At 36.7% G+C, this 25,672-nt stretch overlaps 1 protein-coding gene across 3 annotated transcripts in view; it reads right to left on the bottom strand.

Moving 5' to 3' along the window:
- Opa1 (Opa1 mitochondrial dynamin like GTPase) overlaps positions 1–25,672 on the bottom strand; it is a 712,584-nt gene that overhangs the window by 63,546 nt on the left and 623,366 nt on the right. For all 3 annotated transcript variants that reach the window (XM_090408405.1, XM_090408403.1, XM_090408406.1), the window contains one exon: positions 15,957–16,070. In XM_090408405.1, coding sequence (XP_090264531.1) covers positions 15,957–16,070 — 114 coding nt within the window. The remainder of the gene's footprint in view (positions 1–15,956; positions 16,071–25,672) is intronic.

Raw genomic sequence — 25,672 nt, forward strand, 5'->3', positions numbered from 1 at the left:
GCACAACTGGAAGAACGACGGTACATTGTGCCCTTCGATTAGAAAAGGCCTAAGTTTGATTCTCGTCGTGATGGGAGGAATCTGTATATGGACTTTTTCAATCGAAGGTGAGTTAGCTGATCTCATACGGGGGTAGCATGGTTTTTTCATCCAGCAAACAGACAAATCAGCCCTTCAGAACACACGCAATTTACAGACAAAAAAATACTAGCTGTGGTGGTGGTGGTGGTGGGCAGTGGATGGCGTTGATGTAGGTGATTGGTAGTAGAGGTTCTGTGTGGTAGTGGAGACGGAGAGTTGTACAGTGGGTGTCCTCCCACGATGAGTCTTCGGACTCCTTGGAGGTATCACGAATAATAATAATAATACATGGAGCATATTATGAAGTGGTATTAAACCTGATATGAAAATAGATGTTAATCTTAGCTCTTTACTTTATGCAAATGATGTTATACTTCTGAATAAATCCAGTGCAAGTTTGCAAGATTCTCTCCACTAAATAACTGTTGTAATAAATTTGGTATTAAAAAGACAAAGACAAAACATTTCAGCTATTTAGTACAGTTTTTAGTCAAGATGGCAATTAAATATGGAAATAGACAACAGATTTAGTAAAGATGATATTGGAAAAGGCTAATCCTTGAATGGCAGACAGTCTCAAGTGGAGTGATATGGGTAGATCAGAATGGGGAACTGGACAAATGAGACTTATTTGTGCCCATGGTCCCACAGAAGGTTCTATTAAGGTAAAAGTGGAGGAATGTTTTGAGGCTTTAGAGAAAGCATCTGACACAATGAAAAAGGAAAAGTTCGTCCTTGTTGGGGATCTAAAAAGTAGAGTAGGAAATGATTGTCAGACATACAAAAATATATTAGGAAAATTTGGAGAAAAGAGCAAAGCTAATAATAATAATAATAAAAAAGATAATAATATAAGGTCTTGACAGTTAACAGATTGATTTGGAGGAAAATTGTAGATAGGAAGTTAGTAATGATGTAAATTTTTCATGTAGTACTATCATATCCTGTACACCTCTTGAGGGTACATAGCAGGAATTTGATGATGATGATATTGGAAATGTCAGCTGAATAAATTTATATGGAATAAAAGAGAAATTAGTTAAAACATTAAACTAGCTATATACGAGACAGTGTTCAAACTAATTTTAACTTATGGAACTGAGAGCTGGTTATAAATAACACTCTTGATCAAAGAATTCAGACCACAGATATGAGATTTCTGAGAAGATTAGAGGTGTGAACAGATGGCATCAATGGCAGTATCATATTACAAATGAGAATATTAGGAAAGAATCTGTGATTGCTAACATTCAGGAATGTGTTAGCAGAACTAATGTCGAGTAGTATGGTGGTCACTTAAAGGAATGGGAGTCGAAAGATTAGCAAAACAAGCGTTCTTTGGAAGTTTGGCAGTAAAGAAACCTAGAGGAAGATCAAGATGTAGGTGGATTGATACAGTAAAAAACACCTTACGTGACAGAAATATAAGACCTGACAATGTCAGAAACTTGATGGATAACAGATTAATTTGTAGGACAGTTGTTGATCAGAAGTTAGTAAATATGTAAGCTATTCATGCAGTACTATCATAATATCTTACTGAGGGTATTTATCAGGAATTTGATGATGATAGGATGAAAATTATTTTAAACTTTATATCGATATTAATGATGAAATAGATGATTATTACACAGATACATATTGTTACTTTTGCATATTTTCTAACACAGATTGCTTGGCATTGTCATTTTTTTCCAGCGTGATTAGAATTTAAATTTGTATCAAAATCTTAAAAATAAATATATGAAAATGAATAGCACTCAACACATACACACAATGTTTGACAAACATTTTTCAACAATCCAGATAAGCATATTATCTCTCACAGCATAAACACATTTATAGCAGATGAAAATAAATCACACCACTGCTTGTTATTCAACGTCTTTTTAGGATAGTATGATTTATACATACAGTAGTGTCTCAGAAGAATGGATCATTGGCAAATTTAATTTTCAAATCGAAACTTTACTATACTGAAAACAGAATAGAATGTGGGACTCAGGTTGGGAGAATGACTAGCATGATAAGGAAGGAAAAACTTGAATATGCGTAGAGATCAGTCCCAAGATCTAAGGAAATTCTGAAAGAATTCTTTCATTATGTGGCCAACAGGAGAGAAATGATTGTGGAAGAATGATGTTAAACAAAATGGGAGTAGAGTGACTAATACACAAGACATAGTGGAGTTGTTTAATGATCCCTTTGTTGTGATATCTCATCCTGGAAAAAGAGGGTTTTATTATTAGCAGGATTGGAAGCTCAAGAAGAGAGCATGTTACAAATACTAATTTCTCTGCATGTCAACAAGGCAATGGGACTGGATGGAATTTCACCAGATGTTTTTAGAGAATGTGCTAAGGAAATGTCAGCTCCATTGACTTTGCTTTTCAACGAGTCTGGCTATGAGAAAGATACCAAAGAAGTGGAAGGAATGTAAGATAGTCCCAGTGCATAATGGTGGTGGTAGAATAGAAGTGTCAAACTATAGGCCAGTTTGCATTTCATCTGTACTTGTTAAGATTTTGGAGAAATTAGTGAGACATTGTCACCATATATTTTATATGGTGACATTTACTTTATATTTTTATTACTAACATTTACTTGAAAGGCATACACTGCCATTCTTTTGGATTTTACAAAGGCATTTGATAGGGTACCAGATGATAACTTAATATTTAAGTTATAACACATGGGTTTTTCATCAGGTTAAGGAACTGGCTGGCTAACAGGTATCAGAGTTGTGTATGAGAGAACAGTATCAAGATAGCAGAAGATTATTACAAGTTGGTCCCTCAGGGCTCAGTATTGGGACCCTATACTGTTTAACCTATATATTGATATTGTCAATGGTTTGTAGGGAGATATTCAGTTGTTTGCAAATGATGTGAAGCTATGAAGGGTTATTAGTAATAGCACCGATGTAGTAGTAATTCAGGAGGATTTCAATAAGCTCGACAAATAGGCAAATGAATGGGAGTTAGTTTAATGCAATGAAATGTAAGGTCTTGAGGTTTGGGATCCACTGATGGAAAGCTGCATACTCTGTTGGAAGAAATGTATTAGAGGAAGTGGAAGAGACAGGGGACCTTATGCTCAGATTTGGTCACCAGGATTTGAAGCAGATAAATTAACTTGGAGAGTTGCAAAGGCAGATAACAAAAATGATATCAGGACTGTACAATATTAGATAAGAGGATACACTGAGGACCTGCAGACTGCAGAGTTTGGTCAACAGAAAAGGGAAAGGTGTGTAATTGCCTTAAAAAATACAGCTAAAGGGTGAATAGGAATCACTTTTTTCATGGAGAGTGGTTGAACTGTGGAATGCATTGCCTTATATAAGGTAGTGAGAGCATGAACAGTGATTGAATTTAAAGAATGGTGTGATAGACTATTTTGTTTAAGATGGGCCTCCCACAATGAGTCTTATGACTCCATGGAGGTCCTGAATAATAACATTAAAAGCATAAAGAAATTTTTTTTAAAAATGTCACATTGATCTTCATGCCTTTAAACCTACTACAATGTAATTTAAATGGAACACTTTTAACATAGGAATGGAAATTATAAACAAATAAACTCATATAAGAGCAGAACATCATTCCTCTGGTGGTGAAAAACAAAACTAGGCAGCTCTAAAATTTGTAATTCAGTTATATGAGGTACTCTTTTAATTGAGGTTCATATGCTAGGGTTCCACAAGGTTGTGTTCTCTCACCAACCTTCTTCCTTCTGTATATCAATGGATTTTTCCATTGATATACAAACTACTTCATTTGACCTCAAACCCAATACACAGTTTTGCAGATGAAAGCACACAGTACTCAGAATTCCCCCACTCAGTACTAAGCCCACTGGAACATGTACAGCTGCTGCCCAACATCTTTTCACAGTAGTACACCTTGAAACCCACAAAACAAGTTTCTTTTTCTCCTCTTTCATCCCTGCTATTGCTGTATGGTGGAAGAGTCTTCCCCTAATGTATTTCACAACAATATACAGGCTTTTAAATCAAGTGTAAACAAGTTTCTCCTTTCCCAACCCACTACCCATATACAGAACTAACGTAACGTACTATAGGTTAGAGGAACCCATAGTCTCAAGTATGGACCAACATAAAAAAAAAATATTGACTAGCGTAGCTCATTGGATGAGGCGTTTGCACACCATGGCGCTTAACCGCATGAAGGAAGACTTGCTTTCAAATCTAGTCGGTGACGAGGAAATTTTTCTAAGCCTTTTTTGAACCAGTTCCTGAGTTAGTTGATCTCTAGCATAAGCAAGCGGGTTTTTTCTCCTTGAAACTCAGGTTTTTCGTCCCGTAAACTCAAAAATATCGGCCGTAGAACCCACATTATTTCAGACATTAAATATATTTTGTGCTTAGAGGAGAGAGGAGAACGCCACATAGCCTTTAAAGGAATGCGGAGAACCGATCATGGCTTCTGACCTAATGTCCAATCCTCACCTTCTCATGGTGCACCCTGTTAGGTATCTACCTGGATACTGAACGAACGAGCATGGGCTGGCAATTTTGGATTTAGCTGACCAAATTGTAATACTTACTGGCTTAAACCAAATTACAAAATGATGGTACAACATTACAAAATTTCATGCCGGCTTGGGCGTCACCGGGTTAAACAAGGACCCCCGTTGTTTTCACCAGGGAACCAGGGTGAACAGCGTAAAGTCAGCTACTGTAACAAATCTGAAAAAACACCACCAACTCAACATCGCCAGAGTTAAAGATCGGTACTATCAACATAAGAAGCCTGAATGGCAAAGAAATGGAGCTAGCTGAGGAATTAGATAAGTACCAGATCAACATAATAGGGGTGACTGAAACAAAAAAGAAAAACTGGCGAGATCTTTCTGAGCAATAAATACAAAATGTTATATTCAGGCAATGACAATCAAGGAAAAGAAGGAGTAGCCATAGTATTCAACACAAAATACGAGGCTAATCTTCTTGAATGGCAGGCAGCCTCAAATAGAGTGATGTGGGCAAATATCAGAATAGGGAACTGGACAATTAGACTTAGTGCTTATGTGTGCCTATGGTCCCACAGAAGGTTCTACTAAGGTAGAAGTTAGGGAGGAATTTTTTGAGGATTTAGAGAAAGCATCTGACACAATGAAAAAGGAAAAGTTGGTGCTTGTTGGGGATCTGAATAGCAGAGTAGGAAATGATTGTCAGACATACAAAAATATATTAGGAAAATTTGGAGAAAAGAGCAAAGCTAATAATAATGGCAAATACTTGCTGGATTTCTGCTCAGGACATGGACTGGTTATTACTAACACCATGTTCCAACATAAAAATGTGCACAAATTCATATGGAGAGAAGAGGCAAGGAATAAGAAAAGTCTCATTGACAATGTTATTGTTGATAGTGATCTTTTCTCCCTGGTGCAGGAGACCTGAGTGTACAGAGGATTTGAAATTGGAAGTGATCACTATTTAGTCTTGAGCAGGATAAAATTGAATTTCATATTGAAAAGAATAACATGTAAGAAAGTTTTAAAGCGAATAAAAGTTGAGCAGCTCTCAGATACGAACTGTAGACTAAAATATACAAAGATTATTGAAGAAAAAATGAAAGCGTTTGAGAACAGGAACCAACCTTTAGAGATTTAGTGGCAAGCCTTGAAGAAAACCTTGATTGATTCAGCCAGAGAGGCATGTGGTGAGATTGTCTGCAGGGATAGAAAAATCAGAACTCCATGGTGGACACAGGAAGTTAAAGAGGCAGTGAAGGAAAAGAAGAAAGCATATCAAAAGTTCCTGGCAAATAAGTCAGCTTGGGCTCTTAGAGAGTACAGACACAAATGTAAGAAAGCTAAACACTATGTAAAACTAGCTAAACAAAAGCCATGGGAGGACTTTGGCAAGAACATAGAAAGTAAATATCAAGAAGGTGGGAAAATATTTTGGAGGTTGTTAAAGAAGCTTAGAAATGGAGGAAAGAGTACTGTAAAAGGAGTTAGAGATGATAAAGGTGACATGAAAACAGGAAAAAAAGATATCCTTGAAGTATGGTGTAATTACTTCAAGAAATTGCTAAATGAAACAAGCAGTGATAGCACAGTGGTAAAAAACCACCAGGCATACAGTCAGGAATACATATCCATACTTGAAGTAGAAAAAGCCATCAAAGGCTTAAAATGTGGAAAGGCAGCAGGAGTAGATGATATTCGACCAGAAATGCTGAAGTATGGTGGTATAAGAGTCTAGCAGTGGCTGCACTGCATAGTTCAGAAGGCCTGGACAGAGGGACAAATTCCCAATGATTGGAGTAGAGCTCTCATAGGACCCATATATAAAAAGGGAAATAAAACTGAATGTGAGAATTACAGAGGTATTTCCCTACTGAGTGTTCCTGGTAAGATATAAGCAAGTATACTTGAGAAACGGTTGAGAAGAATTGTAGAAAGAACAAGCTGGATTCAGGCCAAATAGAGGCTGTCAGGATCAGATCTTCACTTTACGACAAATAGTCGAGAAAGCATGGGAATATAACAAAGATCTGTATTCAAGTTTTGTTGATTTGGAAAAGACATATGACAAGGTGCCAAGAGAGAGAAGCTATTCAATACCCTACAGCTATATGGTGTCAATGGGGCATTATATCGAGCAATACTTAGTCTTTATTTGAGTTGTAAGTCAGCAGTTAGAATTGAAAGAAGTACAGGAGGATGGTTTAATGTTAAATCTGGTGTGAGACAAGGATGTACATTATCCCCTCTGTTATTCATTATCTATATGGATCACATTATGAAGGAAAGTGGTATTAAACATGATATCAAAATTGGAGATGTTAATGTCAGCTCTTTGCTTTATGCGGATGATGTTATAATTCTAAATAAATCCACTACAAGTCTGCAAGATTCTCTGACTAAATTGAATAGCTGTTGTAATAGATATGGTATGAAGGTCAGCAATAAAAAGACAAAGACGATGAAAATAGGCAGAATCATTGAAAATGTCAACTGTTTTGTGAATGGAGAACCTGTGGAACAAGTAAAACCTTTCAGCTACTTAGGCACGATTTTTAGTGAAGATGATAAATTAAATATAGAAATAGACAACAGAATCAGCAAAGCTGGTATGGTAGAAGTCAATTGAATAAATTCATATGGAATAAGAGAGAAATTAGTAGGAACACTAAATTAGCCATATACAAGACAGTGTTCAAACCAGTTTTAACTTATGGATCTGAGAGCTGGGTCAGAAGTAAAACACTTGACCAAAGACTAGAGACCGTAGATATGAGAGTCCTGAGAAAGATTATAGGCGTGAACAGATGGCATCAATGGCAATATCATATTAAAAACGAGGATATTAGGAAAGAACTTGACATTGTCAACATCCAGGAATGATTAGCAGAGCTAATCTCAGGTGGTATGGTTACTTAAACAGAATGGGCGAAGAAAGATTAGCAAAACAAGTGTTCTCTGCCAGGTTGGCAGGAAAAACCCAGAGGAAGACCAAGATATAGGTGGATTGATACGGTACAAAGTGCCTTAGACAACAGAAATATAAGATCTGATAATATTGGAGTCTTGACAAGTAACAGACTGATCTGGAAGAAAATTGTAGATAGGAAGTTAGTAATGATGTAAATTTTTCATGTAGTACTATCATATCCTGTACCCCTCTTCAGGGTACATAGCAGGAATTTGATGATGATGATATTGGAAATGTCAGTTATTATTATTATTCTTACTGTCTTCATTATTAATGAAGACAGTATGAATGAAATAAAACTAGAAATATTATTATATCTCACTTCTCTGTTTTAAAATTTTAATCATTACTTTCCAGAAGAGAAATTTGAAACATGAAAGAAAAAATGTTTGGATTTAAGATCCACATTTGCTTTTCAAAATCTTGAATCAACTGAGTTAAGCTTGGTGCCTGAAGAAGAGAATGATTATTACAGCTTAGTTCTTCTTTTACACTGATGAATTATTAAAAGACATTAAGTTTACCATCATTTTGGATTAAAATGAGAGAATTTTAATTGCTTAGTAGAAAGTAGTACAAAAACATCAAAAATCCAACAAACAACCCACAAACACTGCTTCTTTCCAAAAAAAAAAAAAAATTCCACAACCACTTCACTAACACCCACAGTCATCTAAACCAGAACTACTATTCCTATCAGAACCTCAACAGACACAACCTCAAGTGCACAAACTACACAATACACAGTTGTGTCTGCCACAAGGGTAGAATTTGGCATTCATCAGAACTGACATACCATGAAAGAGACTGCAAATCCTTGAATTCTCCAATGTTTGATCTGCTTTGGCTCCAAATTTTCTACCAAATCAACCTGCCCTTTTCATATGCTCCCTCTATCGCTCTCCAAACTCCTTCAACCATTCTGACCTCTTCAACTATCTCTTTCTAAAAAGCTTGATATTTTATATTAAAAATACCCCAATAGTGAGGTCATCCTTCTTGGGTACTTCAATATTCACAATTTACATTGGCTCCCTTTCTCCAGTTTCACTGATCAAGCAGGCAGGAATACTGAGGTGTTTGCCATCAGCAATGACCCATCTTAGATTATCAACTTTCCTACCAAAATCTGCCAACACACACTTCACCTCTTCCTAACGAGCTCCCTTTCCAAGCATACTGTGGTTGTTGGTTCTCCTCTTGGTAACTCAGCCCACAACCTCATAGAAGTCTCTTCTGCCAAAGAACAACCTTCACCCACCAGTGCACAGTCTAGTGTTTTATGGCACTACAAGGGTGCCAATTGGGAGAACCTCCACGACATCAATTCCTCTTTAGCATGGTCCGACTACTGCTTTACTTCTTCTCATCCAAACACATCTACTCAGATTGCATAACAGACATCATCCTCACAGAAATGAAGGCTTTCATGACTTATTTCACTCCAAATTTTCAGCCAACATCCAAGCCATGGTTCTCAAAAAAATGTGCCAATGCTGGAAAAGAAAAAACTACTCCTAACCAAGAATAGCTCAAGACCAAAAACTCCAGCTGTGTACCCTATACTGCAGCTCGCAACAATTGCAAAAGAATTATCAATAAAGTCCAGGTCAGACTTTAAAATGGTCAAATGCTGCAAACTCGTCTCCTGCCCAAATGACAGTTGCTCCTTCTGGTTCCTTGCTAAGGCTTCATTGGGTACAACTTCTGCTCACCCAGGTTTCCACCACTCTCATAGCAGGATGGTAGTTTAGTTACCTCACCTAAAGACAAGTGCAACTTACTTGCATCACTCTTCTCTACAAATTGCAGTATTGATGAACTGTGCAAAGTTCCTTTCACTCCAAAAAGAACGGCTCCTTTTGTGTCTCCCATAGATTTCTGACAAAAAGAAATCCGAACAATCCTTAACCTGAACACAAACACTGTATCTGGTCCTAATGGTATCCCACCTATTATGTTAAAAATTGTGCCTCAGAACTAACACCTATTCTGTATCGCTTCTTCAATCTATCCTATTCAACTAGAATCTACCCTACAACATGGAAGCAGGTCCACATTCAGTCCATCCCAAAGAAAGGTGATAAAAGTCAACCAATGACCTACCGTCTATTGATTTCACTTCTGTTCTCTCAAATATTCTCTCAGAATCCATACTGCTGGTCACAAATCAGTGACCAGCAGTATGGATTTTATCACTCATGATCCACAGCTGATATTCATCCTTTCACCACCCGCCTCTGGACTCAAGCCATGGAGAACTTTGGAGAAAATCATGTGGTTGCCCTCAATGTTTCAAAGGCATTTCATTAGTTTTGGCACAGGGGCCTACTCAACAAACAGCCATCCTGTGGTCTGCGTTCTGCCTGTGCAAATGGATCACCAACTTTCTCTGATTGCTCACTACATGTCATGCTGGATTGTTTACTCTCCTGAAATTTTCCCACCCATATAGGAGTACTCCAGGGTTCTGTTCTTTCACCCACTCTCTTCCTCTTGTATATAAATGATCTGCTCTCACAGACTTCCAATCCTATCCATAGTCTGTTGACAACAGTACACTCCATTCCTCCTTTTTATTCGACAAATCTGTTAGTGCTCAAGTATTAGAATCTCAAGATCTACCATGACCAGGACCTGAACTCAGATCATCTAGCTATATCCCAGTGAGGCAAGGACAATTTTGTAAACTTCAATGCCACCAAAACTCGGTTCTGTCTACTCTCTCGCAAGAAAGAGCTCGCATCCCTCCCCCTTACCTTTAGTAATGCTGGTGTTAAATCTGGAATGAACACTTAAATTGTCTTTGAGTATTTCATTCAGGATTTAACTGAAGTGCAAAGAAATCTCCTAAAAAGAATGACTTGTAAAAGAAATCCTTGTATACATATTAATAATAGCCCATTCATGTAATTTCTCAATGTATTTATTTTGTAAATGGTCCTTAAATAACTGACAAGAATTAAGGTAATGTAGAGGTGACATTGTAACAACAATGTCAGAGTTTACAGTAAACTATTGTAATTCGATTATAAACATGACCCCAGGCAGTTGCTACATGAATCCAAGACACGTGCAAGCTGCCCACGTGGAAATGAAATGAGAGGAGAAGGTGCAGTGTGCAAGGAGAATTAGGTGGCATCTGCAAATCTATGACGTATTAGGGAGAACAGATACGGAGCATATAAAAGTCTTAGCGACACGAGTTCGAGGTCTTTTTGCCTTTTTCATTCCTAGTTCAGGTTTTGGTGTTTTCTTCCCCCTACTGTTTTCCGTGTGGGTCGTAGCTTTGAGGAGATGGAGTCGAGCGGAAGTCGTTCAACAGCGGTAATAATATCAAAATAGTGGGCTTGTCCGAGCATAGTCATCCATGCGATGGGACATACAGCATACACCGAAGTTTCGTATAGCTCCAACCGTACCCAGCCTGCCTTTCTTCCAGACAGATTCTTGGACACAGGGAAAAGAAGTGATCCATGATTGAAATCACCAAGAAGTCAAGGCAAGGAACAACAGCTCGATGAATAAGGTGATGCCCAGAAAGAAACCTACAAGAAGACACGATGAGAAGTATCGCCTAATGAAATCATCTGGCTGGTAACATAAAGCTTTAATTCTTATTGTATTGTGTAATTCTTAGGCCAGAGTGAGCTACAGTGTAAAATTTCCTGTGGATCAGACTTGTTAAGACAGATTTTAGGACTTTAGTACCTATTCCTCTAACAAGGATCTTTAATTTATAGAAGTGTAGAATTACAGGAATTGTCATTAGTTTAAGGTTAGTTTAAAATCGATGTGGTGTATGTGCATTAATTGAGGAAGAAATAGGGCATTCATCCATATATTTGTGTTAAGTAATCGGGTTAAGGACAGTTTGGATTTGTTAATATCACCTAATGAGAGATACCGATTGTAAACTAGTTCTTGTTTGTAAAATTTTGCATAATTTATTTTAGGGACGTTCATTTAGCATAGTTTTGATTAACATGTATTGTATTTTAGAATGAATAAATTTCTTTGTTTCTTAACCCAAAATACGTCTATGATCTTCCAATCCAATGCACCACCTGCTAAAAATAGCGAACCTGTATAAGTAAAAATGCAGGAAACGGTCATGACTGCTGTTTAGAATTATTAGTAAGGGCTTGTTTAACTTTGATAAATATTTGGAATCGTGATAATCTGTAGGTCAAATCCCTGACAAGAAATTCTCTCTTATATAAGAATCAAGATGCCACAGCTAAACAAATAATTTTCTTGATTCCGAAAAGGACTTGACCCCAGAATTTATAGATCAGGGAGAATTCTCCTTGTTTGAAGACTTTACACATGATTTAAGATTGAAGGAAAAGCCACAAAGGATTACAACAAAGGTGCAGCGGACAAGGGATATAGTTGAGGGTTAAACAAGACAAGATTTATCTTTGAAAGAGTTTTAAGAGGTAGTCACTATAGAAATATAGAGTTTTACATATATGAACAAATAATAACAACATTAAGAATAAAACAGATAACGAAAAAACAACACTGGGATATGCAAACATGATCAGGTTTCTATTCTTGGACCGACTTGCACCTCCTATCTTTCCTGGCAAAAACATATTTCAACTATCGCTTCTGTAGCCACCAAAACACTTGGTGTGCTTTTTTGTACTTCCCTACTTCACACCTTCACAGCTACTAACTCTATACAAAGCCCATATATGCCCAGCCATGGAATATTGCTCCCATATTTGGGGTGGTGGACCAATATCCTCTTTAATATTTCTCGATTCTATTCAGAAGAGGGCAATCCAGCTAATTAATTATCCCTCTCTCTCTCACATACCTACTTCAATCCCTCTCTCATAGACATTCAGTTTTTTCCTTGTACCTCTTCTACAATTTTATGAGTTCAACGTTTATCCTATCTCTGCCATGAATTTTTACATTTTTCATGTTGCATATGGCATTCTCAATTTCTCTGTTGCTTTATCTCTGGGACACATTTCTCTATTATCAGGTATATAAGGCCTGTGGTAGCAGAAGGAAGTTGATTGGCTCGAGTCAGAATACAGTTTTTTTTATAGGAATTGCTTGCCATTTTTTAAGATTTCTTCTCTGTTGTTTGTGAGTCACTGTTTTAGTTGGTTTATCCTCTCTTTTCAGCATTCCCCTCTTTTGCTATTCTGAAGTTAGTATTATTTTACAAGGCATCACTTAATTAATACATTGTCAGCAGTCTTGCAGATGCTTTTCCATCTCTCTCTTTTTTTTAATTTGTTGTTTGGCACATTTAATTTTATTTGTCAGTGTTATTCCTACACTTTAACAATAACTCTCATTTTCTTAATTTTTCAAGATGTTGGTGGGATCCTTATCTTTATTTATTTATTTTAGTACTTGTGAATTGCTTTATTGAGGCTTTCATTTATGTTTCCATTTGGCAGGTGTCTATTTCCTTAAACATATTTTGTAGTTCTTTTGAGATTAATATTCTGAATACTTTTGCGACTTCATTTTTTTCTTGAACCATTTCAGTTTTTCAGAAGGTGAGGTTTGAATGATCAATTCAACTAATCTCTGATCTGCATTAAATTTATTTAATATCTCTGTCTTCTGCACAGTTTTTGCATTTTGAACGAGTACATAATCTATTTCGGCTGCTCATATGGAAAATATCACATCCATCCTCTTTTTAGATTTCATCTAGAAGACAGAATTTATCACTGTTAGGGATTTACTTAGTGTGAAGTGAACTAACTTTTCAACTGTGAGGATTTTGATCTAAGCTATAATGTGCAAATGATGCCTCCTGCCTATTGAGGCAATGAATTCTACCACAACCAATAATTGAGGGATTATTGCAGATCACAGATTAGTTAAATGGACTATTCATGCCTTCTTAAACAGACATAAATGGTTCAGTTAAAATGTGATCCAAAAGTAATTCAGAATAATATTAATGCACACATATAACTATTCTCAACAAGGAACCACAGAATATATCTAAGGGAATAGATACCTATTCGGCAGCCAAATGATTGCTTCATTTACTGTGGCATCTATTATAGCCATTATTGTATGCAATAAGAGTCTTAAGTTCAGTTCTAGTATATTGGTTTCCATTTGTGTTTGATCAAGAATCCTACTCTATACCGATCCTTGGTTTCTCCAATATGATGGAACACATTTCCACAAATGAAGTCTATTATATTCTCTCAGTTTCTCATGATTTCTGCAAGACTGAAGATGTCCCATTTCACTGTTTTTATCAGCTGTTGTTATGAGTGTTCTCGTATTAAAGGTTGACACAAATATTTTTACAGATTTTACCTTGGCAATTTTAGTTAATTTTCTCTGCATGCACACTAAGTTTGGAGAATGTAGATTTTTCATGACTAGCTCTTTCCTTAAGTCACTTAATGTGAACCTTGTTATTCCAACCAAGGCCATTCAGGCATCAGAAAACTGGTTTCTTGGCTTAATGTGGGAAGACGGGGTCTACTCTACCATGGTGACTTAGCCCATAATGCAATGCACATGGGAAGGGCCACTACCCAGACCGTTTTCGACCTTTATTGAGGTCTTGTTAGTGTGAGCCAGACCCAGAAGAGGCAAGGATATGTGCATTGCATTATGGGATACTAAGGCAATTGATGTGACGTCATTAGCCTCTATATATGAGTAGCCCAGTCATGAACTTATTTCATGTGCAAACTTTATTTGCTTACACTTGGATAAAGGAGGAAACCAAGAATATAATTTCTTGGCATCTTTAATTTATAATATAACCATGTGGAAAACTTCCAACATACATCTATGTCTAATCCAGAGTATTTTAGTAATAAGTTGTGACACTATATTACTAAAATATACAAGTAGTCAAATAGTCCATATACAAGTAGTCAAAAGACACCTTTTGACTACTTGTATATGGAAATATGACTTCTGCATTACTTCAACCTTGGTATCTCACTTCTGGGTCTACTGATGAGAATTCGTCAGCAATATGACATCAAAATATTTTATAATATTGTATCGTGAAGATTTTATTGTGAACAATAAAATTTCCACAACACAGTCAGTCAGCCAACTTTTGTATTTAAAAATAAGCATTCTAGGAGATATCAAATTTTTGACTAGATGGTGTAGACCAAGGTTTCCCAAACTTTTTTTCCTTAGCCCGGTTATTTTAATACTTCATCTTCGTGATCCACTAAAATTTTTATGGCCAATAGGTAACATAAAACAGATTTGAATGTTCATAGAGTTATTTTACCACGAACAAAGAGACTGTGAAATGGCGAAGGTGGACGGAGCACGTTTTTCATCTCTAATAGAGAAGAAATTAATTTAATTAATAATTAAATTATTAATTCATTAGTCCCGATTAAACGCTATTGACTTGTATTTTAGAGTTTTGTGAAAAAAAGAAAACTGAAAATCAAAACACCTAGGATTTTGAGAGTTTTTTTAGGCGACCTGGCATTTAACTTTTGTGACCCACCATTTGGGAAATGCTGTCTATTCTTGCTATGAGAGGTCTTTTAAATAGTTCCATCTTCTTAATTAAATTTGGTCTTATAGTTAATTGCAAAAAGGATGACTGGAGAGCAATCCTAGGCAGAGAAGGCCAACTCAAGGCGGTTAACTCAGATAAGGCAAACCACCTGGGTATCAGTCATCTTTGTGCTTTAGTTTCAATTGGTCTTTTGGTTGGTTATCTATATGAGATTGGCAAAAAAGGAAAACTGATAGCTTCTGATTACTTGATGGTATAAAAGAGCTGAGGCCTTTTTCTCTATCTTTCATGCTATCTATCTGTCATTTCTTTCTCTTAATACTATCAGGTTCTCTTGCATCCCTATACTAACTACTCTAGGTCTATGATGAGCATCCCTTTACTTTTTTCACCTCAATAAAGTTTGAAACTGGTATGGGTAGTGGCTCTTCCCATAATGTATAGCATTATACGTGTTCATAAGGTTATATGCTTTACATTGTGGGATACTAAGGGAAGTGATGTGAAGTCATTTGCCTCTATATACAAGTTGCTGGTCATGAAATTACTTCATGTGCAAACTTTGTTTGCTCACACTTGGATGAAGGATGAAACCAATATAATTTCTTAGCATCTTTAATTTACTGTATCTGATTAATAAATACCAATAATTTTCTTTGTTGAACTTCAGCCAATTCACAGATGTACCAGAGATTTTTAAACTTGCCATGGGTAAATTATTATTATTAAAAAACCACTGTTGTAAATAAGAAATAAAAGACCAATGCACAAAAATTTATACATATGTAATTTTACATACTGAAGCCTAACAAATATTCAGTTGTTCCAATAACTACATTTTTATGAGTGGCCTCATAAACTGAATTATTTTATACAAAATTTTTTTCATAGAAATCTTACCTCAGATTCCAATCCTTGATGATATAAGTAAAATCCCTTTTTGCATTCTTGACATTTAATTAGGGCTCGTTTTAAAAAAAATTGCCGGTATAGAGGATGCCAAACTTCTTTTATCTACAGTAAAAAACATGTGTGTGTGTGTGTATGTATATATATATATATATATATATATATATATCGATATATATAATGTTTATTATAAATAATCAAAAATGTTTAAAAAAAAACTAGTGCATTGAGAAATGAACTGATAGACATACATCTTAATGCATTAAACAATTTTCTTAATTATCTCATTAATTACATTATTAACCATTATTATTATGACCTCCATGGAGACTTAAAGCTCATTATGGGAGACCCAAACTATCAACACAATATATATCTTAATCTCACCTTGAAACCAATAACAGACAAAGCACTCACATCTGACTCAGGCAGCATTCATTCACCATTCTCTAAGCAAAAAATCTAGTCCTCATGCCCTTGCTAACCACACTCTTACCCAACTTCCAGGGATGACCTTTTCTGTCCCTACTAGCCATTTGCTGAAACAATTCCCCTGCATCAACCCTATAAAATCCTCCATGTAACTTAAATGCTTCCATCATATCCCCCCCCCCCACCCACCCCAGTGGCCTATTAACCAACTTCTGCAGTCCACACACATTCTCAATCCATCCTCATAGGGAATGTTCCAGACCACTCACCATCTTGGTCATTTGTCTCTGGATGCTCTCCACCACTTCCTCATTCCCAAGAAATCCTCGTGACTATACCTGAGCACAGTAATCCAGATTTGGTCACATCAAGGCTTTTTAAACAGAAATGATAACTTTCTCTCTTATCTCTACTTGTTAGGATTTTTCAATAACCAAGTAATTCTATGAGCTATCCTGGATACTTTAGCAATATGTCCTCTAAAGGTTAGCTCTCAGTCTACTACTCCTAGATTCCTGGCTTCATCAATTTCCTGGAGTACAGTTCTCCCAATATGGTACCCAGCTTGTAATATTTGCATTCCAAAATGCATAACTTTACACTTCTCCACATCAAATTGACATCCATTATGTTTTGCACACACATCAGACTAAACTCAAATTATCCTGCAAGCTCTCTATATATCTTGATTAACCATTACCCTAGTTGCATCATCAGCAAACAACTGAATATCTCCTTTCAAATTATTTCCTATATCATTTATGTACAAATTAAACAGCATAGCCCAAGCACAGAGCCCTGCAGTACACCACTAGTCACTTACCTTCTCTTTGATTCTGCTCCTCCATATGCTATTTTTTGTTATGTGTCCACCATCCACCCTTTTATCCATATCACCAGTTTCACATACATCTCCATTTGCTACAGTTTGCATAAAAGAGAATCTCTTTAACCAACTCAGCTGTCACCCTATTATAAAAAGTTAGTAATTACTAAGGCATGACTAACCTGTCACAAAGCTATTGCTGTTCCTTATACAGTATCTTATTCTTATCCACCAATTCCTGAATTCTCTTTTAGACCAACTTTTCTAGTACTTTTACCACTACTCCTGGGATACTAATTGGTCTATAATTTGCTACCACAGACTTAGATCCACCTATATGCAAAGGAATCATTTTGCCCTCCTTTCATTCTTTTGGGACTTTGCCAGACTGAGACTTAAATTAAACAGCCTAGTTAAAGGCATCAGCAGTTCCTCCGCATATTCTCATAAAACAAGAGTCAATATCCCATCAAACCCCAAAGCTGTATTTGCATTCTGATTTTGCAATATACTAAGTGCCTCCAATTCTTTAACCTCTGTTCTCAAATCAGTTCTTGTTACCTCTGTCATAACAATCTCTTCACTTGGATGATATACACTTGATGAAATTGAGCTACTGATCACTCAGTAGCTCAATTTCATCTGCCTCTGTTACCTCTTTATCATCTGCATTCATTAAAATTATTCTTCCATAATAATTTTTCCTCCTACTTGTCACATAATGAAAAAATTCTTTGGGATTTCCTTTTGCATGTTTGTCTAATCTTTTATCATAATCTGATTTTGTTTTCCTTCCCATGCTGGTCACCTTTCTTGCCTGATCCTTGTACTGTTCATGAATTAGCTGGTTACCTTTTTCTTGTATATCCTCCACAATATTTGCTTTGTTTGCAGCTTAAGCTTAATGATACTACTTGTCCATCTAACTTCTACCCAATTTACTCTCCTGACCTTGGGTAAAAAGTGTGATATTGCTCCCTCCAGATACCTCTTGACTATCCCCATGCACTGTGAACATACTTCTCTGGAAGATCTTTATGCCAATGTACTGCTTCAAGCTGCCTCCTAAGTGTATTATAATCACCTACCTTTTAGTTCCACATGTATCCCTTCTTAACTGGAATTTTCACGTTTTTCTATCTCCCAAGTCAAGACCACATGTTCTCTTTCTCCAATCAGAGGTAATGTAGTTGCCTTACTTATGAATAGGTATTCTGATCCTATACCTCGATCTAACACGCTCACACCTCGAGCTGTCACATTCTGTTTCAAGTAATTATCATAATAAGTTTAGTTTAATCCTTTATCCAAGTGTGAGCAAACAAAGGTGGAGAAAGGTTTCTCCACCTTTGCAACGAGTAGCCTGGTGTTGCACTACCTTACCCCAGTCCTGAAGATTCTTTCAGGCGCAAACTTTGTTTGCTCACACTTGGATAAAGGATTAAACTAAACTTATTATAGTCTAACCAAGCGAAAAATAAACTCTCAACATCTTTCTCTGAATCCGGAGTAATTTAATAATAAGGTTGCACACTCTTTGGCAACTTCTATAGGTTAGGATGACTTCTCATTGCTTCTGCCTTCGTATCTCCACTACTGGGCCTGGATGCATAGCATTACACATATCCGCAAGGAGATGTGCTTTGCATTATGGGAGATACTGAGATAGGAGTAATGAGAGCTTTTTCCACCTTTGCAACGAGTTGCTTGGTGTTGCACTACCTTACCCCAGTCCTGAAGATACTTTCAGGCGCAAACTTTGTTTGCTCACACTTGGATAAAGGATTAAACTAAACTTATTATAGTCTAACCAAGTGAAAAATAAACTCTCAAGTAATTATCGCTCTCAGTAGGTGTATAAATTCCATTTCCTTCCTGCTATGTGATCTTTCCTCCTTCCAAATTTATATTTCTGAAGGTGAACCCCCCATAATAATTACTACACTTGCATTCATTGTACCAATCTGCTGATGCATATCTTCCACCATCCCTCTGGCTTATAGCAGCAACTAATTTTATATTTTGTCTTGTTGGCCTTGATCTCACACCATATTTCACTCAAAAGAACTATATGCTTAACTGTTTCCTAATCTTTTCGGCTGCAATTCATCTGCAGTACCCCTTTCTCTGTCCTGTTTACTCTATTCTTCCTGAAAATACTAAATGCATCACATTCAACCCTGTAACTACATCAGTTGCTGTTAGCCAAGTCTCACCAGGGCACTATATAGAAAATGCAGCATCCCTTCAGGCCCCCAACCACCTTTAATTCCTGAATTGTCTATCCTATTCAATATTTTTGCCTGAGAGACTAGATTCTGCACTTGTTGGGCATTCTCGTATTCATTTGCCTCTTGGGTGCCTCTTCACACACACACACACACACACACACACACACACACACACACACACACACACACACACACACACACACACATTCTCTCTCTCATTTGCATCAATCCTAATTTCTTCAGTTTTCCTTACTTTGTGCTTCCATAGTAAACAAAGCTCATATTTTGTTAAGACACCCAACTCTGAATCCATTTAAGTGTAGCCCATCAATCTATCAGCATTGTACAAATATTTATGTCCATTGAACTCAGGCCATAGGTCCACAAACTCTATATCATTCCTTCTGCACAACCTGTGTATTGATTCATTAGTTATCATTACCCTCCTCAGTTTGCCTCTATGATAGCATGGTAGTAGACTTACAAACTCCCCCCTCTCACTCTTCTTTTTGCTTCTTCCAATAGCATTTTCACATTTTTCCTAATGCAATATTTCTCGCCTCTCAGGTCATTGGTTCTAGCCAAACAATTTTTTCACATTCCCTTTCTGCATTCTGACAGCATTACTAATATTATTAATTGTTGTACCAGGGAAACAAGATTTTGCAGTGCTTTGTGCTTTTATAAAGTACCCCCCCCCCCTGCCATCACAGAATTGAAATAAAAAACTGTCTGCTTATGCCCTTTCTCTCATTTATTCTTGTAATTTTTTTTGGCTTTGGATCTCTTGCTTTTTTTTTTTTTTTGTTCTCAGTTCAACTAATTTTTTGCTGTTTCTGCAGCCTTGCACTTTGTCCTGTGAAGTTCTACACAAGTAAGCTATTTCTTTATTCAGGTCTTCTACATTGTCCTGAATTTCTGCCAATGCAACTTTTGCATACACTATCTTTAGAATACAAGAAGGATGGTTTGCATTTGAATGGATTTGGAGACTGGAAAAAGTGTTGTAGAATGAGGTGAAAGTGGATGTACGGAATCAGGGAAACTAGAGCTTTTGTGGGGAGGGGGGGAGAAGTTGAGGGGATACGCAGACATCAGCAAGGCAGTTGAGTGTAAGCATGTGTATAGTATTCCTAAGTTAATACAATAGTAACAAACCAGAATGGGATACTTAGTATAAAGCATCAGGATAGTGATGGGCCTAAGGGGACTAACAGTGGTTAGTTCATCTCAGCCAAATGTTATTGGCATTAGTGAGATATGGGTAACAGAAGATGATAAAGTTAGTGAGATAGAATGTGAAGGGTATTAGTTAGTGTGTTCGGGGAGGATAGAGAGAATGGGGAGACATTATTGATGACAGCTGCTGAACTGCAACCAAAGAGGACAGAAGTTCAACTGCAGGACAGAGAAAATAGCACATTTGAGGCTATTTGGTGTGTGTGTGTGAGAGAGAGAGAGGCCAGCAGAACAAAATATACAGCTGGATGATGCTATAGACCAGGGAATGGAAAAGATGATGGAGATAGTATGCATTGGCAAATAAACTCACTGAGTGGAAGACATGTAATTATTATGGAGGGTTTCAACTATCATGGAAGTAGGAGGAAGGAAATTCCATTTCCTTCCTCCTACTAAATAATTGAGACAGTATGTGATGGAATATACTAGGGATATGAGAGTTCTTTATCTAGTAATTGCATCTGAGAATTTGTCTATAATGAGCATGACCATTTTGCCACCAACTGGTGAGTGTGATCATATTGTCTGACCTGGTAGGTGGCTAAATGTGTGGAATTTTCAGTTTAGATGGGGTATATGTGGAATTACATGACTGGTAAGTATGATCAGCTTAAGAGATTGCTTGAATCAGTGCCATGGCATGTAAAACTGCAGGGTGTGTGTGTGGGGGGGGGGGGTGGAGCTGATGGAATCAGTCAAAACAGTACAATTATTAAGTGAACACTTTGCAAGAATATATCAACAAGGTGGTGAATATTGCAGGAACGAGCAAAGGCTTATATGGGAACTGAGGTAAATGAAATGGAGGTGCATAGTATATTACAGAACCTGTAATGTGAATAGAGCTGTAGGATTGAATGGTGTATATATATATATATACCAGCTCAAGTTTTATGTGAAGCAGCAAGATAATTGTCAGTGTCCTTGACCATATTGCTTAATCTAAGTCTCAGATCTGGGTTAGTCCCAAAGGGGTAGAATGAGGGGAAAATAGTTCCATTGCTTAAAGGAGGCCCCAGAAGTGATGTAGCAAATTACTGACCAATTGGAATATCAAGAGTTGTTGTCAAAGTATTGGAGAAGTTGGTCAAGAGCAAAATACAGGAATGGATAGATGGAAATGGGATACTGTATGAGAGGAAGCATGGTTTGTGAGGGTAGATAATACTTCAGTAACTTGCTCATGTTTTATAATATCATGACAGATTAGTTGGATAAAGGTAATGGGTTTACACTGATACTGCTGGACTTTGCAAAGGTCTTTGACAGGATACCACATGGAATTCTAATCAGTAAACTGCAACACATGGGAATGAAATAGGATTGGTGAGCTGGATTGGAGGGTAGTTGATGGAGAGATATCAGAGAGTAGTTTATTCAAGGGTAGAGTCTAAAAGAAGGCCTGTGACTAGTGGCACGGCCCAGGGTTCTGTTCTTGGACTGCTACTATTTAATTTGTACATTAACAATATAGGAAAGGATCTAAGAGGAAATGTTCAGTTATTTGCTAATGATGCAAAGTTGGGTAGAGCAATTGTGAGTGCACAGGATGTCAAAATTTTGCAGGATGATTTGGATAGTTTGGAGGACTGGGCTAAGAAAAAGGGATGTCAATTTAATGTGGCAAAATGTAAGGTTATGCATTTTGGGCTGAAACGATTACCAGCCGTGTACCACATTGGTGGAACTGTACTCCAGGAAATTGACAAAGCCAGAGACTTGCGAGTATTAGTGGATAGGAAGTTTAAGTTTAGGGGACACATTGCAATAGTGGCTAAAACGGCTCATCAGATCACTTGGTTACTGAAGAATACCTTGACGAGCAGAGACAAGCAGGCTATTGTTCCTTTTTATCAAGCCTTGATAAAACCCTATCTTGACTACTGAACATATTCAGGGTGCCAGGGTTTCTTGGTGATGAGAAGGAGGTGGAGAGAATACAGAGCCGAGTATCCAAGATGATATCAGGTGTACAGAATGAACCTTATGAGAACATGTTGAAGATTTGTAGCTTTCAGAAATTGATTGACAGGTGGAAAAGGGGTGATATGTTTGATACAAATTACTGAAGGGTGTTTATAAGATTAATATGGAAGAAATTTTTCAGAACAGGTCTGGTGGTGGAAGAACTAGGAAGAATTACTTCTTCAAAGATTCATTTAATGAAACATTACAAAAATTGTAATATCCCCATAACAGAACACAACACTTACATTCAACCACTAAAAAGAAGTGCAAACAAAAACACCAATAATATCAATAAAAAAATCTCACTACAGAACTATCACTGAATGCATTATAATCTAAACAATACTCATGAGATTAATAATGCCATCATTGAATTTCCAAGATAATGAGATCAAATTGCACTGCTCTTAATCTCTAGACAGAACCAAATGACAACTTCAACAGCCACTGTACACCTCAAACTGGCCAAACATTACACTTTCTCTTTCTGCCACAAGAGTGGCACTTGTGCATCAGTGAAAACCGACATACCATGCCTGAGACTGCAAATCCTTGAATCCCCATTTGATCTGTTTTGGCTCAAAATTTCTCTTCCAAATCAACCTTCCCTTTTCATATGCTCCCTGTTTTGTTCTCCAAACTCCATCAACCACTCTGATATCTCTCTCTCTCTCTCTATAAAGTCTAAGTACCCTAATAGTGAGGTCGACCTCCTTGTGGACTTCAAAGTCTACAAGGAGGTGGCACACCAAAAGCCTTTCTAAGATTGCTCGATTCTATCGAGAAGAGAGTAATCCAGCTAATTAATGATTCCTCTCTCTCTCTCTCTCTCACAGACCAACTTCAATCCCTCCCTCTCTCTCTCTCATTGATATTCAGTTTCTGCCTTGTGCCTTTTTTGTGGCTACTTTCATGAACAGTGCTCTAATGAATTGCCCACTATTATTTCTCCACTCTTCTCCAAATCATTGAAACAAGAGCCACTGCTAACCAACACCTTTTTACAGTCCATTTTAAAACTCACTGAACCAACTTCACTGACTCCTCTTTTATTTCATCTACTTCTGTCCTTTGGAACAGTCTCTGCCCCCCCCCCCCCCACTCTGCCTTCTCCAAAGATTAAAACCCTCAGCTGTTCAAGCAAAATGTGAACAGACTCCTCCTCTCTTCTATTCCATATATGGCACTCGTATGCTATAGGTCTTATGGTCTTTCGTGTGTGGACCAGATATTAAAAAAAAAAAAAAAAGCCAATGAGTGCTATAAACACAAAATAGACCCTATTTTTCACTCTTTTGGCAATTAAACAAAACAAATTGCTTCGTACTGATCTTGAAGCATCCAAATTTCTTATTATTCTTGAACTAATGAAACTCCTCTTAATAACCTCTCCTCTTATGAGCTTAAACCATGCAGCAGGTCATAAGTCAGTTTTGCACCATTTAAAATCTGACAAAAATTCTCACAAAACTGCCAGCACTACCATCATGTTGTTGGTCCTGTATGTATTTCATTAGTATTTATTCCTTTTTGGTGTTAAAATTTTTTATTTTTCATATTTTTCACTTTTAATTTTCAAAATCTATAGTCTATTTGATTCATTATTTTCTATATTCTCACGTCAATCAAGTTCGGCTCCATATATTTTATCATCCACACTTCCTAAATATACAACCGGGTATGTCTTTTAATTACTCTTTTAGTATCAATTAAAATTTTATATTAGTCATTTATCTTTGTTTCTTGTTGGGGATATGGGGTAGCTCCATTACCTAAGAAGCATTGCTCCTGTTTACTATTATTTGATACCAGGAGTGACATGAAACTTAATTTCTGAAAATCTTTATACTAAAAAAATATAATTTTGTTATTTATTTATTTCAACCAGTAAGCAGCTATTCATCAGCCGGCAAAGCCTACTCATGTGAGTGGGTGAATATGTCTTTTGAGTCCTGCTTCCACCTATTCATGAACAAGGCTTTGCAAACAGCATTCCCTCAATCTGGCTTCATATCCAATATTCCAGAGAATTACTATATGGAAGAATTATTATATGGAACAGGGATGAAAATAAATATTTAATAAGTAAATATTTAATCTGCCATGTTGTACCATCATTTTATTTGTTGTTCTTCATGTAGTACTATCATAATATCTTCTACACCTCTTGGGGGTACATGTCAGGAATTTGATGATGATATTTAATCCGATATGAAAATCAGCAACATAAAAGACAAAAACCATGAAAACAGATGATATTTCACCAGAAATGCTCAAATAATAAAGTTTTGTAGTAGTGACCTGCAGTCATTCAAGCCTGGTCAGAAGGTGTTAAATTCTGGATGGAGTAGGACACTCATAGAAACCATCTATAAAAATGTTAATAAAACAACATGAGAATTATAGAGGAATTTCTCCACCAAGTGTTCCTGGTAAGATTTATGTAAGCATCATTTATAAGAATCAAGAGGATATTAGATCCAACATTATTTCAAAGCCAAATGTAGAAACTATGAAAGTTTAGTAAAAATAAGTTGACCAGAGAGCTTATGGGAACACACTGGCTGGCATTTACAAGTCACCCTAGTGCAGACAACCTTAGAAAATATGCACGCTACCCAGGCATCCATATGTTTGTTTTCTAATTTGGTCCATTTTTTAAGGTTTCATTGGCCTGGCAGCTGTTTCGAACTGGTTAGTTCTCATCAGAGACCAGGCAGAAACCTTAAGTGAGCAAAAACTCTCTTTCAATATTAAGGCGCTTGAAACGTTGTAGAGGTGTATTTTTTGTAAGCGAACTCTCAGTCAGTGCATAAAAATATTTACTAAAATAAAGCTTACATACCACTTATATGAATCATAGCATCTTTGCCAAATGGAACATTTCACTTGGAATTCACCTGTGCGAATTGAGAAGAGTAAATACATAATTCTAGCATGATGTTCAGTGTCTTTTTGTATTTATAAGTACTTTTTCATTTAATGTGATTGTTATGTTTTATTGGGAA

This window comes from Typopeltis vanoorti, chromosome 18 (genome assembly GCF_054136105.1).
Source record: "Typopeltis vanoorti isolate ZY-2024b chromosome 18, IOZ_Tvanoo_1.0, whole genome shotgun sequence".
NCBI lineage: Eukaryota > Metazoa > Arthropoda > Arachnida > Uropygi > Thelyphonidae > Typopeltis > Typopeltis vanoorti.